At 41.9% G+C, this 17,521-nt stretch overlaps 1 protein-coding gene across 19 annotated transcripts in view; it reads right to left on the reverse strand.

Annotated features, from left to right (window-relative positions):
• mpdz (multiple PDZ domain crumbs cell polarity complex component) overlaps positions 1 to 17,521 on the reverse strand; it is a 368,137-nt gene that overhangs the window by 270,770 nt on the left and 79,846 nt on the right. For all 19 annotated transcript variants that reach the window (XM_087996853.1, XM_087996875.1, XM_087996857.1 and 16 more), the window contains exons 5-8: positions 12,914 to 13,108; positions 11,970 to 12,109; positions 5,965 to 6,178; positions 2,338 to 2,466 (exon numbers count right to left, since the gene is read on the reverse strand). In XM_087996853.1, coding sequence (XP_087852979.1) covers positions 2,338 to 2,466; positions 5,965 to 6,178; positions 11,970 to 12,109; positions 12,914 to 13,108 — 678 coding nt within the window. The remainder of the gene's footprint in view (positions 1 to 2,337; positions 2,467 to 5,964; positions 6,179 to 11,969; positions 12,110 to 12,913; positions 13,109 to 17,521) is intronic.

The raw sequence follows: 17,521 nt of genomic DNA on the forward strand, positions 1-17,521 counted from the left end.
GGGGAAATGAGGAAACTGGAGAAATCTGAGTTCATCCCTTGTGATTGGAGGGTTCCTAGGCGGAAGATGAGGCTCGAGATAGAAATGGAGAGGTCTAGGAAGGGGAGGGAGGAGTCTGAGACGGTCCAGGTAAATTTGAGGTCGGGGTGGAAGGTGTTAGTAAAGTGGATGAACTGTTCAACCTCCTCGTGGGAGCACGAGGCAGCGCCGATACAGTCATCGATGTAGCGGAGGAAAAGGTGGGGGATGGTGCCAGTATAGCTGCGGAAGATGGACTGTTCCACATATCCCCTTCCACATATCCTACAAAGAGACAGGCTTAGCTGGGGCCCATGCGAGTGCGTGCCTCTTCGTAGGCCGCATCGGCCCCAACTATGCCTGCCTCTTTGTAGGATATGTGGAACAGTCCATCTTCCGCAGCCACACTGGCACCACCCCCTACATCAATGACTGTATCGGCGCTGCCTCGTGCTCCCACGAGGAGGTTGAACAGTTCATCCACTTTACCAACACCTTCCACCTTCCACCCCGACCTCAAATTTACCTGGACCGTCTCAGACTCCTCCCTCCCCTTCCTAGACCTCTCCATTTCTATCTCGAGCGACCGAATCAACACGGACGTTTACTATAAACTGACCGATTCCCACAGCTACCGAGACTACACCTCCTCCCACCCTGCCCCCTGTAAAAACGCCATCCCATATTCCCAATTCCTTCGTCTCCGCCGCATCTGCTCAGAGGAGGAGCAGTTCCAATACTGAACAACACAGATGGCCTCCTTCTTCAAAGACTGCAATTTCCCCCCAGATGTGGTCGACGATGCTCTCCACTGCATCTCCTCCACTTCCCACACCTCCGCCCTTGAGCCCCGCACCTCCAACCGCCACCAGGACAAACCCCACTGGTCCTCACCTACCACCCCACCAACCTCCATATACATCGTATCATCCATCGTCATTTCCGCCACCTCCAAACGGACCCCACCACCAGGGATATATTTCCCTCCCCTCCCCTATCAGCGTTCCGAAAAGACCACTCCCTCCGTGACTCCCTCATCAGGTCCACACCCCCCACCAACCCAACCTCCACTCCCTGCACCTTCCCCTGCAACCGCAAGAAATGCAAAACTTGCGCCCACACCTCCCCCCTTACTTCCCTCCAAGGCCCCAAAGGATCCTTCCATATCCGCCACAAATTCACCTGCACCTCCACCTCCACACACATCATTTACTGCATCCGCTGCACCCGATGTGGCCTCCTCTATATTGGGGAGGTAGGCCGCCTACTTCCGGAACGTTTCAGAGAACACCTCTGGGACACCCGGACCAACCAACCCAACCACCCCGTGGCTCAACACTTCAACTCCCCCTCCCACTCCACCAAGGGGAAGCAGGTCCTTGGACTCCCCCATCGCCAGACCATAGCAACACGACGGCTGGAGGAAGAGTGCCTCATCTTCCTCCTAAGAACCCTTCAATCACAAGGGATGAACTCAGATTTCTCCAGTTTCCTCATTTTCCCTCCCCCCACCTTGTCTCAGTCCCAACCCTCGAACTCAGCGCCACCTTCCCAACCTGCAATCTTCTTCCTGACCTCTCCGCCCCCACCCCCACTCCGGCCTATCACCCTCACCTTATCACCCTCACCTTAACCTCCTTCCACCTATCGCATTTCCAACATCCCTTCCCCCAAGTCCCACCTTCCCTACCTTTTATCTTAGCCTGCTTGGCACACTTTCCTCATTCCTGAAGAAGGGCTCATGCCCGAAACGTCAATTCTCCTGCTCCTTGGATGCTGCCTGACCTGCTGCGCTTTTCCAGCAACACATTTTCAGCTTTCATTTACATAAACAATGAAGCAAAAATCTGTCATTGAGGCTGGTTAAATGCATTACAATTTTGCTCTATCAAGGCTTCCAAGTATCAGTTTTATTTTCAGCAACACTCCACTGTGCTCTTCCTTGGTTGATCCTTGACAGTTCCAGTTTTGAAAATCCACACAGGGCTTGTTAAAACTAGAAAGTTCACTTGAACTTTGTCAACTGACATTTGAATATATTAATCAATAACCCAATAGCTGAACATGGATTCCTTTCTTGGCTTTTCCCCATTTTTAAACCTGGAAGGAATGCGGTTCCCAAACAGTTGCCATTTTTTGAAATTTTATTCCTCCATCCTCAGCCAAATTTGTTGAATCTTAGCAGTTAAAGTGCACTCTTAAGAGTTAGTAGAAATTCCACGAATAAAACTGCACTTTCCATCTCAATAAAACTACGAAGGTGGGTAGCACTGATGCAATTAAATACCCAGCAAAGCAATTGAATTTTAAAACTCTTACCAGGTCAGCAACTCCTCCAGGTAAAATAGTCTTCACAATTACACCAGTTGTTCTTCCACCTACTATTCCAAATCCCAAACCACAACCATCATTTACTAGCTCAATTGCTTCAACAGTCTGCCAGTGGACCTGTTAGGGATAAAACGTAGTCTGCAGTGCTCATATATACAACACAATTCTATGTCACTACATTCAAATTTTGATAAAGGCAGATAACACATCTACTCAGTATACTATATAAACATATACCTCTACAAAAGCATTTATACAACAAACCACTTCAGGTTTATGGAGGACAATAGTAGGCATTATTCAAATATCAGTCTCCAATATGGACAGATGAAGCAGCTGAAATATAAAATTAACCTAGTACCTCAACCAAAACAAAACCCTACTGCATGCATCGCACAATCTAATTCTACAATAGCTTCATAAAATAATGTGTATTTACATTTTTCAAATACTTTTGGCGGTAAAAATGAAATAAAAACTGAAGAATAAATTTTAATAAAGAGACCATCATTCTGCAAGTTTATAAAAGTCGCTTCACATTTCTCCCTCATTATTGAAATGATTTGGAGACAATCTTTCAATGTATAATTCCAGTTACATCACACTGCAAATTTTTGCTATAAATTCTGTGTTACGATCGAGCCCTCCACTATCACCTGAAGGAGCGTCGCTCCAAAAGCTAATGTGCTTCCAATTAAACCTGTTGGACTATAACCTGGTGTTGTGTGATTTTTAACATTATTGAAATGGTTATGTTTCCCTTTCCCTTGTTAGTGTTGGGGCTACCCATGGTTCTTTGTTAATATAAAATGGTTGTCTGTGGATTTTAGTTGACGAAAATGGCCACAACTTGTTAGCTAAAGCAGTAATTTACATAGTCAGAATGGTCTTTGAAATCATAGCAATCAGATAAGGTACAAATCGCAAAAATCACACAACAGAATGTGAATAAGAAGCAGCAAAAAAAAGTCACAGGTTATAAAAGAACAATTCTGACAAAGGGACATCCTTGAGAAGTATTGATTGATTCACTTGCAAGAGGGGCTCCTAAGTTTGCTGTTTAATATGGAAAACAGCAGGGGAGGATAGACATAACTCACATTAATTAACGTCCTTTAGATGATTATAATCACATAGAAACTAATATACAATAAGAATAATGGAGTTTTACCTCTAACCAATATTAAGGGATTTAACTGAATTCCTATTGACAGAGCCTAAGACAGTAAGGAGAAGCCCTCAGTCTATGAACAGGGAGACTTGAATAACAAATGCAGAAGTCAGCAGCCTTGGAATGTGGTTGAATAAGATGCATTGTGAGAATACACAGATGGGTTATAAAGGTGTCCGGTGAACATCATGAGATCATGGCAAGACTTATAACTGTCCATCAACTGATCACAGTCACAACTGATATGAATGAATCTGTATGCAATCAATAATATGGTCTACTTGTAAATGCTAAGGCAGATTGAAAACACATACTTATGTCTTTCCTTTGTTCAATGAAGCAGCTTCTGGACCCCCAGAGATTTTCTGCCTACCAATCTAAAATAATAAAGCTCTTGCATTCTGGAAGTAGATGTGGATCTTCAGTGATTCAATAAGTCACTCTGCTCGAATAAATACACTATCTACAAAACAAAATGAGTTTGGCCAGCAGGTTGGGAAGGAGAGAGACAGTCACAGGAGGTAGAAGAAAGAGAGAGATAAATAATGTTGTAGATGTGGAACAAAACAGCCTCGACAATAGAGTCAATATCATGAAGACCAAAGAGCACATCAAGATAGATCAAGACATAAGCAGCAGCAATGATGAATGCAAGGTCTTGGCTAGTAGAAGGTTAAGAGGATGGTTTTGGTTTTAGCAACATAAAGCTAAAGGAATGTTGTCCCATTTAGTCCTGTTATATAAGCTGCTGCAAGCATACAATATCAATAGAAGAGCTGTTACATAATTACTAGATTATATTTATCTATATAAAGGTAGGTAAAAACAAGGACTGCAGATGCTGGAAACCAGAGTCTAGATTAGAGTGGTGCTGGAAAAGCACAGCAGTTCAGGCAGCATCCGAGGACCAGGAAAATCAACGTTTCCGGCAAAAGCCCTTCATCAGGAATATTTAGCCACAGCAGAATGTTTTAATATATATTGAAAGGAACCACGTATACCCAGTAAATAAGAGTGCACCAAGACTGCACACCTGGTACAGAAGGTTGTGATGTGGGAGAAATCTGCTGTAGGTGATGTAGCATCCAAGTTGCAAGAAGTATAAGCAGAAGCAAGAGACCTACTGTTAGTAGTAAACTGGAGGGAAGGAAGTCTGATAAGCATGAAATAATCAGTGATGTGAAACACAACTAGATGACTAAAGGAAAAGGGCTGCAACAAATGAATATACGAAAATACAACAAAGCACTGTGGATGCTTGAAATCTGAAACAAAAACAGAAATTGCGAGAGAAACTCAGCAGATCTGGCTGCATCTGTGGAGAGACAAGAGTTAACATTTTGAGTCCAATAAATCTTCAGATTTGAAAAATGTTCACTAAACTTGAAATATTAACACTGCTTACTGTCCACAGATGCTGCCAGACTTGCTGAGTTTCTCCACCAATTTTTGTTTCTGTAACAGAGGGATTCAGTAGTGTGTGTGGTGCAAAAACAAATGAGAATAGCAGCAAAATTGTGTTTCTAACAAGAAAGCAAAATATTGAATGAAGGATTAAAATGTTTTTTTTTAAAATGTAGTAATAACAATGGTCTTGGATGAGATGAGAATACTACATAAAATACTGTGACACAAAGACAAAATTTATGTTTAAGAACTGGTTTTCTGAAAAGATATGCCTTGATAGATGTGCCAATGGTACTTCATAGTAGCACATAACATAAAACAGATGGCTGCTCACATTAGGAGCACCAATTTCGACTGAAGTCTCTGCAAGTGTGAACAGAATGTTGACACTATTTCATACAATTAGTAAACATACATTCCTCAACTCAATATTTAATGTCATTTATTACACACCATGTTTTAATGATTTTCATTTCCCTCGGTTAACTTCAATAAACTCAAAATTAGCACTAACTAAAAACCATGGCAGCAAGTTTAGAAATATGCTTAAGAACGTTGCACCAAGACTTTTTTCTAATAAATAAGATTTTACAAATTTCCGTTCCTTTCTCATCATACTCACCACCTGCAATTAAGATCACAAGGTGGAGTGCTAATGGGTATGGTGGCAGGAAGAGAAGGTGTCCTACTCTCAGCTCCTACTGCATTCTCCACAGCAATATGGCTAACACTGTAATTTTTGTTGATATTATATAGAAAATCATTTGCATCAAAATTATAATTGCTTTGTTAACTGGACTCAAGTATGCTTGAAAATGAAAGACAGTCAGCATAAAATCACATTTAATGTTTTCACACATCAGATTTACTCAAAATATAGACAAAAGAATAAATGAATTTTAAAATTAAAATTCAAAATATTCAAGAAACATGGTTTTAAGTGCTGTGAATTAGATTATCTATAACATCACCTTTCTTTGTGTTTTCAACAACTTAAACGCAACTCAACTTGCATTTCATACACTTATTAAACTTACAGTAGAAGAATGGGCAGAGAGTGTACTTGCATCCGATGGTGTACGTGAAGCTCCTGGACTGGTCAAACATGGAACAGATCCTCTAGCAACCACTAACTGAATCTGTTCAGTGGCTTTCTGCAGGAGGTCAATAGCTTGTTGATGGGTGACAGTCTGGTCTAGGACCTGTCTGTTGATAGCTAGGATTTGGTCTGATTCCTTTAGTTTGCCATCTCTATTAAAAGAGTATAGAGATGAAAGTTTAATGTCATTTATTACACACCATGTTTTAATGATTTTCATTTCCCTTGGTTAACTTCAATAGATAGTTTTTCACAATTTCAAACAAAACAGAATGTTGGCTGTGGCCTAAATTTCAATGTAAACTAAAGCATCACGAGTAGGTTCCATAAAGAAGGCAAGGAAAAAAATAGTTTCAGAGCTTTTAATAACCACGAAATGAATGACATCAGCACTTAAAAAGAAAAACTTACTCAACTTCTTGCCTACAAGTCATTTCATTGCACAATTTCCATTGAGGGGATCAAAAACGTAAAGTCAAAAAGATTAAAAATCGATTAAAAAAACTGTAACAAATTGGTGTTACAAGTATATTTTACTGTCTAATTCTATAGCTTTGCCTATTATAGGGCTGTGTTAACTAAAACAGGTCTGTAATGTGCTCTGAGTGCTTCTAGAAGCATGAAAGAAAGACTTTAAAGTTATGAGACAGACTAAAAAAATTTGCCATGTTCACATTCAATCATACCAAAGGGGTTTTTTAGATTAGATTACTTTACAGTGTGGAAACAGGCCCTTCGGCCCAACAAGTCCACACCGACCCGCCGAAGCGCAACCCACCCATACCCCTACATTTACCCCTTACCTAACACTACGGGCAATTTAGCATAGCCAATTCACCTGACCTGCACATCTTTGGACTGTGGGAGGAAACTGGAGCACCCGGAGGAAACGGGGAGAATGTGCAAACTCCACACAGTCAGTCGCCTGAGGCGGGAATTGAACCCGGGTCTCTGGCGCTGTGAGGCAGCAGTGCTAACCACTGTGCCACCATGCCGGGTTTTGTCTGTATATAACATGACTTTGGTAAATTCGACTTAATAATTAGATTAAATCATGTAATTTACATATGTTTGACAAATTCATCTTGCAATTAAGGACAAAAGGGTAACTATAGAGAGAATAGGGCCCCTCAAAGATCAATGCAGCAGCCTTTGTGTGGAGCCATAGGAGATAGTGGAGATACAAAATGAGTATTTTGCATCAGAGCTTACTGTGGAAAAGGACATAAAAGATATAGAATGTAGGGAAATAGATAGTGACATCTTCAAAAGTGTCCATATTACAAAGGAGGAAGTGCTGGATGTCTTGAAACACATAAAAGTTGATAAATACCCAGGACCTGATCAGGTGTACCCTAGAACTCTATGGGAAGCTAGGGAAGTGATTGCTAGGCCTCTTGCTGAGATATTTGTATCATCGATAGTCACAGGTGAAGTGCTGGAAGACTGGAGATTGGCTAACATGGTGCCAGTATTTAAGAAAGGTGGTAAGGACAAGCCAGGGAACTATAGACCAGTGAGCAAGTTAGTGGAGAGAATCCTGAAGGACAGGATGTACATGTATTTGGAAAAGCAAGGATAGTCAATATGGCTTTGTGTGTGGGAATTCATGTCGCATAAACTTGATTGAGTTTTTTGAAGTAACAAAGAGGATAGATGAGGGCACAGTAATCTATATGGACTCCAGTAAGGCGTTCGGCAAGGATCCCTATGGGAAACTGGTTAGCAAGGTTAGATCTCATGGAATACAGGGAGAATTTGCCATTTGTATACAGACTGGCTCAAAGGTAGAGGACAGAGGGTGGTGGCGGAGGGTTGTTTTTTCAGATTGGAGGCCTGCGACCAGTGGAATGCCACAAGGATTGGTGTTGGCTCCACTGTTTTTCGTCATTATATAAATGATTTGGATGTGAGTATAAGAGGTATAGTTAGTAAGTTTGCAGATAACACCAAAATTGGAGGTGTCGTGGACAGCGAAGAAGGTTACCTTGGATTATAATGGGATCTTGACCAGATGAGCCAATGGGCTGAGAAGTGGCAGATGGAGTTTAATTTAGTTTAATTTAATTTAATGTAGCATTTTGGGAAACCAAATCTCAGCAGGACTTATACACTTAATGGTAAGGTCCTGGGGAGTGTTGCTGCACAAAGAGACCTTGGAGTGCAGGTTCATAGTTCCTTGAAAGTAGAATGACAGGAGAATAGGATATAGAAGGCAGCGTTTGGTATGCTTTCCTTTATTGGTCAGAGTATTGAGTAGAGGAGTTGGGAGGTCATGTTGTGGTTGTACAGGACATTGGTTAGGCCACTGTTGGAATATTGCGTGCAATTCTGGTCTCCTTCCTATCGGAAGGATGTTGTGAAATTTGAAAGGGTTCAGAAAAGATTTACAAAGGTGTTGCCAGGGTTGGAGGTTTTGAGCTATTGGGAGAGGCTGAATAGGCTCGGGCTGTTTTCCCTGGAGTATCGGAGGCTGTGGGATGACCTTATAGAGGTTTATAAAATCATGAGGGGCATGGATAGGATAAATAGACAAGGTGTCTTCCCTAGGGTGGGGGAGTCCAGAACTAGACTGCATAGGTTTAGGGTGAGAGGGGAAAGATATAAGAGAGACCTAAGGAGCAACTTTTTCACGCAGAGGGTGGTGCATGCGTGGAATGGGCTGCCAGAGGAAGTGATGGAGGCTGGTACAATTGCAACATTTAAAAGGCATCTGGATGGGTATGTGAATAGGAAGGGTTTGGAGGGATATGGGCTGGGTGCTGGCAGGTAGGACTAGATTGGGTTGAGATATCTGGTCGGCATCTGGTGGATCTGTTTCCATGCTGTATATATCTATGACTCTGTGACTCTAATAATAGTGCCTAAAAACTTAAAATCTAGATACAATGTGAACATAAACCAGAGAAAAGTCAACTTGTGACATCAGCAAGTGTTTCAATTCAAGGTCTCACTGGTAGCGGCATACCACCAATTAATTCAAGATCATAAATCAATCAGGTGACTCAATGCCAAATCTTATAACAGGACAATGCAGAAGGTGCTTGGCCCACTGAGACTACTTTGGGGTTTTCAAATGGCAATCCAGTCAAGTGCCAATCCCACCTGTTGGCACGTCACTGCACTTTTCCCCCACCCCCCAAGTATTTGTGAACTTTGCTTTGAAGGCTACTCAAGCATCTGTTTCTACAGCCACAATGTATTCTAAATTGTACTTACTCATTGTATATACATGTTTTTCTCATAGTTCCCTCAGTTATGTTAGACCTATACACACTAGTTCTGGATTTCTTAGTTCTGAGACTTTTATCTTCCATTCATATTTGCACTTTTAAACTGCTTGCCTATGTCTTTGAGATCTGTTACAGTGCTCCTCATTCTTATCAACATTTTAAACATGCACACCTTCTGTAAACACTAAAATTTACACCCTAGATATCCATGTTCAGCTCAGTGATGTACACCAAAAAATCATAGCTCTTATAGCCAGCAGAATTCTAATGTATACTTACCTTCCAATCTGAAAAAACAACTATTTAACATTATTTTCTGCTTAATGGTCCTTATCTATTATTAAATCCAAATTGCCACTATTCATTTAATTAAATAATGTTTAATTTTTCTGGCTAGTCTTTAGAAACATTGAAAATAGGAGGAGGAGAAGACCATTTGGCACTTTGAGCCTGCTCTGCCATTATGATCATGGCTAATTATCCATGTCAATACCCTATTCCTATTTTCACCCTACACCCTTTGAGCCCTAGGAACTACGCCTAACTATTCCTTGAAAAGACTTAATGTTTGTCCTCAACCTTTTTCTGTGGCAAAGAATTCCTCAGGCTCACTATATTCTAGCTGAAAAAGTTTCCCCTCATCTCAGGCCAGCCCTATATGCTTTGAGTACAACCCTTCTTCCGGACTTGAGGTGGTGGTTGAGGGGAGTGCTTGGGGTGGGAAGAGTATCAGAATGGTGAGGTGCTGATAGGTAGTGTTCCCCAATTCTTCTGCCGTTATATCGGTGACTGCAATGGTGCTGCATCCTGCACCCAGGTTGAACTGGAGCAGTTAATGAAATTCGCCAACAACTTCCACTCACCCCTCAAATTCACTTGGTCTATCTCGGACACCTCCCTCCTCTTTCTTGACCTCTCAGTTTCCATCTCCGGCAACAGTTTATGGACCAACATTTACTATAAACCTATAGACTCCCACAGCTATCTGAACTACACCTCCTTCCACCCTACATCCTGCAAAAACTCTACCTCCTGATGCTGCCTGGCTTGCTGTGTTCTTCCAGCCTCCTGTTTGTCTACTTTGGACTCCAACATCTGCAGTTTTTTTTGTGTCTGCCCCATACGCTTAGACTCTGACTCCTGGTCATTGGGAACATCCTTGCTGCATTGATCCTGTAAAGCCCTGTTAGAATTTTACAGGTTTCTGTGAGAACTCTTCATTCTTCTAAACTCCAGTGCATATAACCCTAACGAATGCAAACTCTCTTCATATGTCAGTCCTGCAATCTTAAGAAACAGTATGGTAAATTTTTAGAGCACTATCTCCATACCCAAAGTCATCTTTCCTCAGATAAGGACACCAAAACTGCAAACAATACTCCAAATGAGGTCTCACTAAAATCCTGTACAACAGTAACAAGGAATCCCTTCTCCTGTCCACAAATCCTCTTGCTGGCCAACATATCATTTTGCTTTCTTCACCATATGCTACACCCACATGCTAACTCTCAGCAACTGGTATACAAGGATCCATGTCTCATTGCACTGACTCCTTTCCAAATCTATCACCATTCAGATAATGTCTTTATGGTTTTACTACCAAGGTAGGTAGCATCACACTTGCACTTCACCTGCGACAAACAATAAATCATCACGGCATCCTCCTCACAGCCCATGTCCTAGTCAGCTTTACGTGGACTGAAAACTTCGATATATTACATTTAGCTCCCTTATCTAAATCACTGATATGTAGTGAACAGCTAGGGTCCAATCACTGATCTTCTAATAGAATCACAGAAACCCTACAGTGTGGAAACAGGCCCTTCGGCCGACAAGTCCATACCAACCCTCCAAAGAATATCACACCCAGACCCATTCTCCTACATTTACCCCTAATTGATGCACCCAACCTAAACATCCCTGAATACTACGGGTAATTTAGCATGACCAATTCACCTAATTTGCACATCTTTGGACTGTGGGAGGAAATTGAAGCACTCGGATGAAACCCACGCAGACATAGGGAGAGAATGTGCAAACTCCACACAGACAGTCGACCAAGGCTGGAATCGAACCTAGGTTCCTGGCACTGTGAGGCAGTAGTGCTAACCATTTAGTCGCTGTGCTGCCCTTTGGTTTATATAGGTAACCCACTTCAATACTATTTACAAGAAACTATATGGTACTGTGGCAAAGATGTGGAAAAAGTATATACTTTTAACTCAATATTCAATTGTTGCGGTCATTTTAGAATTTATTTCGAAATTCACCATTACAATCGTGCTCTAAGTGGTCATAATTCCACACACTGGCTGTTGGTCTTCTTTAATAATTGTTGCATCCTACAATTGTTAATTGCACTAAGTCTGTATCACTTTGATTCCTGAAAACGTGGCTCATCTCAGTTACGTCCTCTATCTGTGCTCTGAAGCGCTTTCAAAGTTAGAGAAGACCTAAAGTAAGCTAAATATTTATTTCAGCTTCATTAGTCTAAGTTGAAACATAATTACAAAGAAACAAGTTTAAGTACTTTAATTGAGAAAACAGTAACAAAGAAAATTAATGGGATTCCAGTTATATCATTCTGGTAGTTATTCTGCAAATTTGTTTGGCAAGACATCAGCATATTTAATAATTAAAAGTCAAAATTAATGCTATACGCATGGAAAAGAGACCACACATTGATGGGAATCTAAAGAAAATTTTTTACCTTACTGACATATTGCCTTCTTGGACTTCTTGGACAAAGATCCCCAGTTCTCCCTTATTTTCACTCTCAAGTCCAACAACACTGAACCCCAAACCATCGCAGGCAGGTTTCATCAAATTTACCTTTTCAATGGAACGACCCTAGTGGGATGGAGAATTTGGTCACTACTAGCAAAAATAGATTTTCTATCATACAACAATTTAAAGTAATATTGAATATTAACCAGAACTGGAACTTTCAATATCCTCCCCAACCATCAACTATATAAAATATTAATGTTGTCAATCTGAAATGACTGCAGAAGAATGCTGAAGCTTGAAGCATGCTCCCAGTATACATCAAGGCGTGTTTTCGATCAATTCCTAATATAAACTATTACGGACTAATAAGGATTTTTCATTTATTGACAACACTCGATCCAAGATTTTGCTGTCTACCCAAATACAATAAAATGTTTGCCAAAAGGGATTTGTTTGTCTCTCATTTGGAGGAAACTATTCCAGCTTGAACTTCAGATTAATCGAAGGGCAATCCAAAAATTGAATTCGCAGATAAGGAATTTCAAGCCACATTTGAAGACTGGCTCAGGATGTGAGCTGCCGTTTCTAATGAAAGAAAACAAAAATAACCAACAGGTTTTAAAAAACATAAAGATTTAATTTAGCTCGGTGAAAATATATTTGATAGTGAAACTATTGTTAATAGTAGTTTTTAATTCTCCTTTTTTCTTTCAACACTTCCAGACATTGGAGTTAACTAACACAGGGCAACAGAAATAAAGAAAAGATAGTTAATACAAATCAAAAAAAGTGGTAATGAGAGAAACTATGGTCAGTAGGTGTCTGAAAACTTTGAAATGAAGTTATGTTGAAAGAACATACATTAAATAGGCCAGATAGTGTCCAACATTAGTTACTTTGTGCTACATTGATTCATCTTCTTACATGGGCCATTTTTCTCAAACTCTGCTCAAATTCTTCATTGGACTGTGCTGAGGTTTCATGTTCAATTTCTTTACTCCCATTCTGCTGAGCTATCACGTACGATTCATTTAGTGGAGATGAAATAGAAGTAACAGGAGAGCCAACAGCCTGAGAAAGATCAATGCCTGAAGGTATGGCAGGCGGCACAATGTTCACCTGTTTTTGAAAAAAGTACAATGTCACAGAAGTTGTACAATAATTGGCATCAAATCATTGCATACAAATTCAAAACTCCCACTATATGCTGTCATGAGACCAAGAAAAGATATTTAGAAATTATTCTATATTTGTTTATTTATAATAAGTCACTGGGGTAATATTCCAACTGCAAAAAGACTATAAATCAACAAATAGTAGGAGCATATGAAAGGAATATAGCAACAATTAGAGTGGCTTTCAATTCTCATACTGATTAAGTTAATCAAATTGGGAAGAGTTGCTCCAACAAATTCATGGAGTGCATTACAGATATTTTCCTGTATTAATGTGTCATGCAACCAACCAGGGAACAAGCTATTCTGCGGCTGGTATTGGGTAATAAGGCAGGTTTAATACATGAACGCAGAATAAAAGATCCCCCAAGAAGGAATGATTATTACATGACTATTACATTATTATGTTATTTCATGACTCAAAAATATATCCCACTTAGGAGGAAAGATTAGGAGAGAAGGTTAAACTAACCATGGCTAATTAACAAAGTTAAGGAGCATATTCATTTGAAAGAAAAACTATATAAAGGGGCAACAGTGATAGCCCCAAGAACTGTGATAAATTCAAACTCAAAGATATTTTCACCATCCCAATAACCCAGAGATAGTGGAGATGTGGGGAAAATAATGGATGCATTGGTTGTATTTTTCCAAACTTCTTGAATTGTAGAGCAATACTGCAGGATTCAAAAACTGCCAACGTGACAGTCCCATTCAAAAAGGCAGGGAGTCAAAAAGCAGGTATTCACAGCCGTTTAGTCTAACATATTTTGTTGGAAAAAATGTTTGAATCAATTAAGGTGTGGAGGTGTCAGAGTGGACTCGGGTGGACAAAGTCAGAAGTCATACGACACCAGGTTATAGTCCAACAGGTTTATCTGAAATCACAAACTTTCAGAGCGCTGCTCCTTCATCAGGTGAAGTCAAGAGTGAAGAACGAATCAATTAAGGAAGCAATAGCAGCATAGTTGGAAAATCATAACCTAATCAGAGTCAGGGTGGCTTCTTGATAGCAGTAGCCTCATGAGTAGGAATTCATATTGGAATAATTTATTAATTAATTTTGGTGGGCGGGTGGGGGATGGGGGGCAGAATGGGAGTAGGGCTGGGGAGGGAGTGGTGGGGGGAGGGGGAAGGAGGGAGTGGTGGGGGGAGGGTGAAGGAGGGAGGTGTGGGGGGAATTGGGGAAGGGGGGAAGGAATGGGGAAGAATGGGGGGGGGGGGAAGAGGAGTCGGGGTGGGGCGCTGGAATAGAAGATAGATGGGTCGCAATAGGTAGATGTAGTTAGGTGGTGATTGTGATAGATCAGTGGGGAGGATGGAGCGGATAGATGAGAAGGTAGGTCAGGTCAAGGGTGCAGTGCCAAGTTGGAGGGTTAGATCTGGGATGAGGACGAGGTGAGGAAGATTTGGAAACTGGTGAAGTCAATATTGATGCTGTGTGGTTGCAGTGTCCCAAGGCAGAAGATGAGGTGTTCTTTCTCTAGTTGGCAGGTGGCTTTGATTTTGGTGGTGGAGGATGCCCAGGGTTTGCATGGCTTTGGTGGAGTGTAAAGGGGAGTTGAAGTGGTTGGTCACAGGGCAGTAGGGTTGTTTGGTGCGTGCGGACCAGAGATGTTCCCTGATCCACTCCGCGTGTCGGTGCTCGGTTTCCCTGATGCAGAGGAGACCACATAGAGAGCAACAGATGAAGTAAATACCATAGGAGGATGTGCATAAAGATCCACGGTGGATTTGAAATAATCCTTTAGAGCCTTGGACGGAGGTGAGGAGGGAAATGTGATGCAGGTTTTGCACCTTGGGCAGTAACAGGGGAAGGTGTCAGGACTTCGAGACTTCTCCTAATTCAAGGACTGCAATTTCCCCTCCCATGTGATCAAAAAAGCCCTCCATTGCATCTCCTCCACTTTTCACACCTCAGCCCTCGAACCCCACCACAACCACACACCAGCTGTCAAATTCCATCCCACAAATCTCTAAGTACAGCGCATTATCATCTCCCATTTTTGCCACCTACAGTTAGATCCCACCATCAAAAATATATTTCCCTTCCCTGCTTCCTCATTACGTCCATGCTACCCACCAACCCACCCTCTACACCTGGCACCGTCCCCTGCCACTGCACGAGGTGCAAAACCTGCACCCCACACCATCCCCCCTCGCCCCCATCACCTCACCTCCATTCAAGGCTCTAAAGGATCATTTGAAACCCAGCGGAGATTTTCTTGCACATCCTCCCACCTCATTTACTGCAGCTATTGCTCTCGACGTGGTTTCCTCTACATCGGGGAGACCGAGCGCCAACTCGCAAAGCGGTTCATGGAACATCTCTGGTCCTCACGCACCAAACAACCCCACCGCCCTGTGGCCAACCATTCCAACTCCCCTTTACACTCCCCAAAGACATGCAAACCATGGGCATCCTCCACTTCCAAAATCAAAGCCACCTGCCAACTAGAGGAAAAAAAAAACATCTTGCACCTCACGACCTAAAACCACATGGCATCAACACTGACTTCACTAGCTTCCAAATCTCGCTATCTCCATTCCAGATCCAACCCTCCAACTTGACAACACCTACTTGACCTAACCTACCTGTCCATTTCCTTCCCCACTCCCCACCCAACCCCCAGCCACTCCACCTTTCCCATCAACCTATCACAATTAGCTCCTACCTACATCCACCTCTCACCATCCCACAAGCCCCATCCCCACATTCATCTCCCAGCCCCTTTCCCCCTCCACATTCCTAATGAAGGCCTTATGCCCGAAATGTCAACTCTCGTGTTCTGAGAATGCTATCTGATTTGTTGTGCTTTATCCAGCCCAATACTTTTCAACTTGTGATTCCAAGGCAGTAGCAGGCTATAGGTCAAGTGCTGGAAAATGGGCTGAGAATACTTAGGTGGCTGCTTTTGACCGGCAGGAGTATAATAGGCCAAAAGGACCCTTTTATATTCTGAAGCTCCCCACGACTCCATTCACTCAGAAAATTGCTGCAAATCATCAACTCATTAGGTAACTGTGACCACAAACCAAGCCTTGCAAAAGAAACTGGTATCAGGAGATGGATATCAAAGGATTTGAAGTTTTACATAAATCTGGACAGTGCAGCCTTAGATTATAAATAGGCATTGAATAATTCTTCAAAAAAAAAAGCACTTCCTCGAGCATATGCTAAACAATGGCTGCTTGAAAGTTTGATTGTGAAAACTGCAGCAGATGAACAAAAGATTCATTGTGAGTAGTGCAAACAGTGATGGAGATTAAGCATCATTTTTCATATATATTCTAGAGACGTTCAGAAAGACAAGGTAATTATACAGAGTCACAGAGATGTACAGCATGGAAACCGACCCTTCTGTCCAACCAGTCCCTGCCGACTAGATATCCCAACCCAATCTAGACCTACCTGCCAGCACCCAGCCCATATCCCTCCAAACCCTTCCTATTCATATACCCATCCAAATGCCTCTTAAATCTTGCAATTGTACCAGCCTCCACCACTTCCTCTGGCAGCTCATTCCATACATGTACTACCCTCTGCGTGAAAAAGTTGCCCCTTAGGTCTCTTTTATATCTTTCCTCTCTCACCCTAAACCTCTGCCCACTAGTTCTGGACTCCCCGATCCCAGGGAAAAGACTTTGTCTATTTACCCTATCCATACCCCTCATAATTTTGTAAGCTTCTATAAGGTCACCCCTCAACCTTCGATGCTCCAGGGAAAACAGCCCCAGCCTGCTCAGCCTCTCCCTATAACTCAAATCCTCCAAGCCTGGCAACATCCTTGTAACTTTTCTAAACCCTTTCAAATTTCATAACATCTTTCCAGAAGGAAGGAGACCAGAATTGCACACAATATTCCAACAGTGGCCTAACCAATGTCCTGTACACCTGCAACATGACCGCCCAACTCCTGTACTCAATACTCTGACCAATAAAGGAAAGCATACCAAATGACTTTTTCACTATCCTATCTACCTACGACTCAACTTTCGCTATGAACCTGCACTACAAGGTCTCTTAGTTCAGCAACACTCCCCAGGACCTTACCATTAAATGCATAAGTCCTGCTAAGATTTGCTTTCCCAAAATGCAGCATCTCGCATTTATCTGAATTAAACACCATCTGCCACATCTCAACCCATTGGCCCAAGTGATCAAGATGTCATTGTAATCTGAGGTAACCCACTTTGCTGACCACTACACCTCCAATTTTGGTGTAATCTGCAAACTTATTAACTATACCACTTATGCTCACATCCAAATCATTTATATAAATGATGAAAAGTAGAGGACCCAGCACCAATCCTTGTGGCACTCCACTGGTCACAGGCCTCCAGTCTGAAAAACAAC

This window comes from Chiloscyllium plagiosum, unplaced genomic scaffold (genome assembly GCF_037043375.1).
Source record: "Chiloscyllium plagiosum isolate Xiang-an unplaced genomic scaffold, Cpla_swu_hap1 HiC_scaffold_2, whole genome shotgun sequence".
NCBI classification, from domain to species: Eukaryota; Metazoa; Chordata; class Chondrichthyes; order Orectolobiformes; family Hemiscylliidae; genus Chiloscyllium; species Chiloscyllium plagiosum.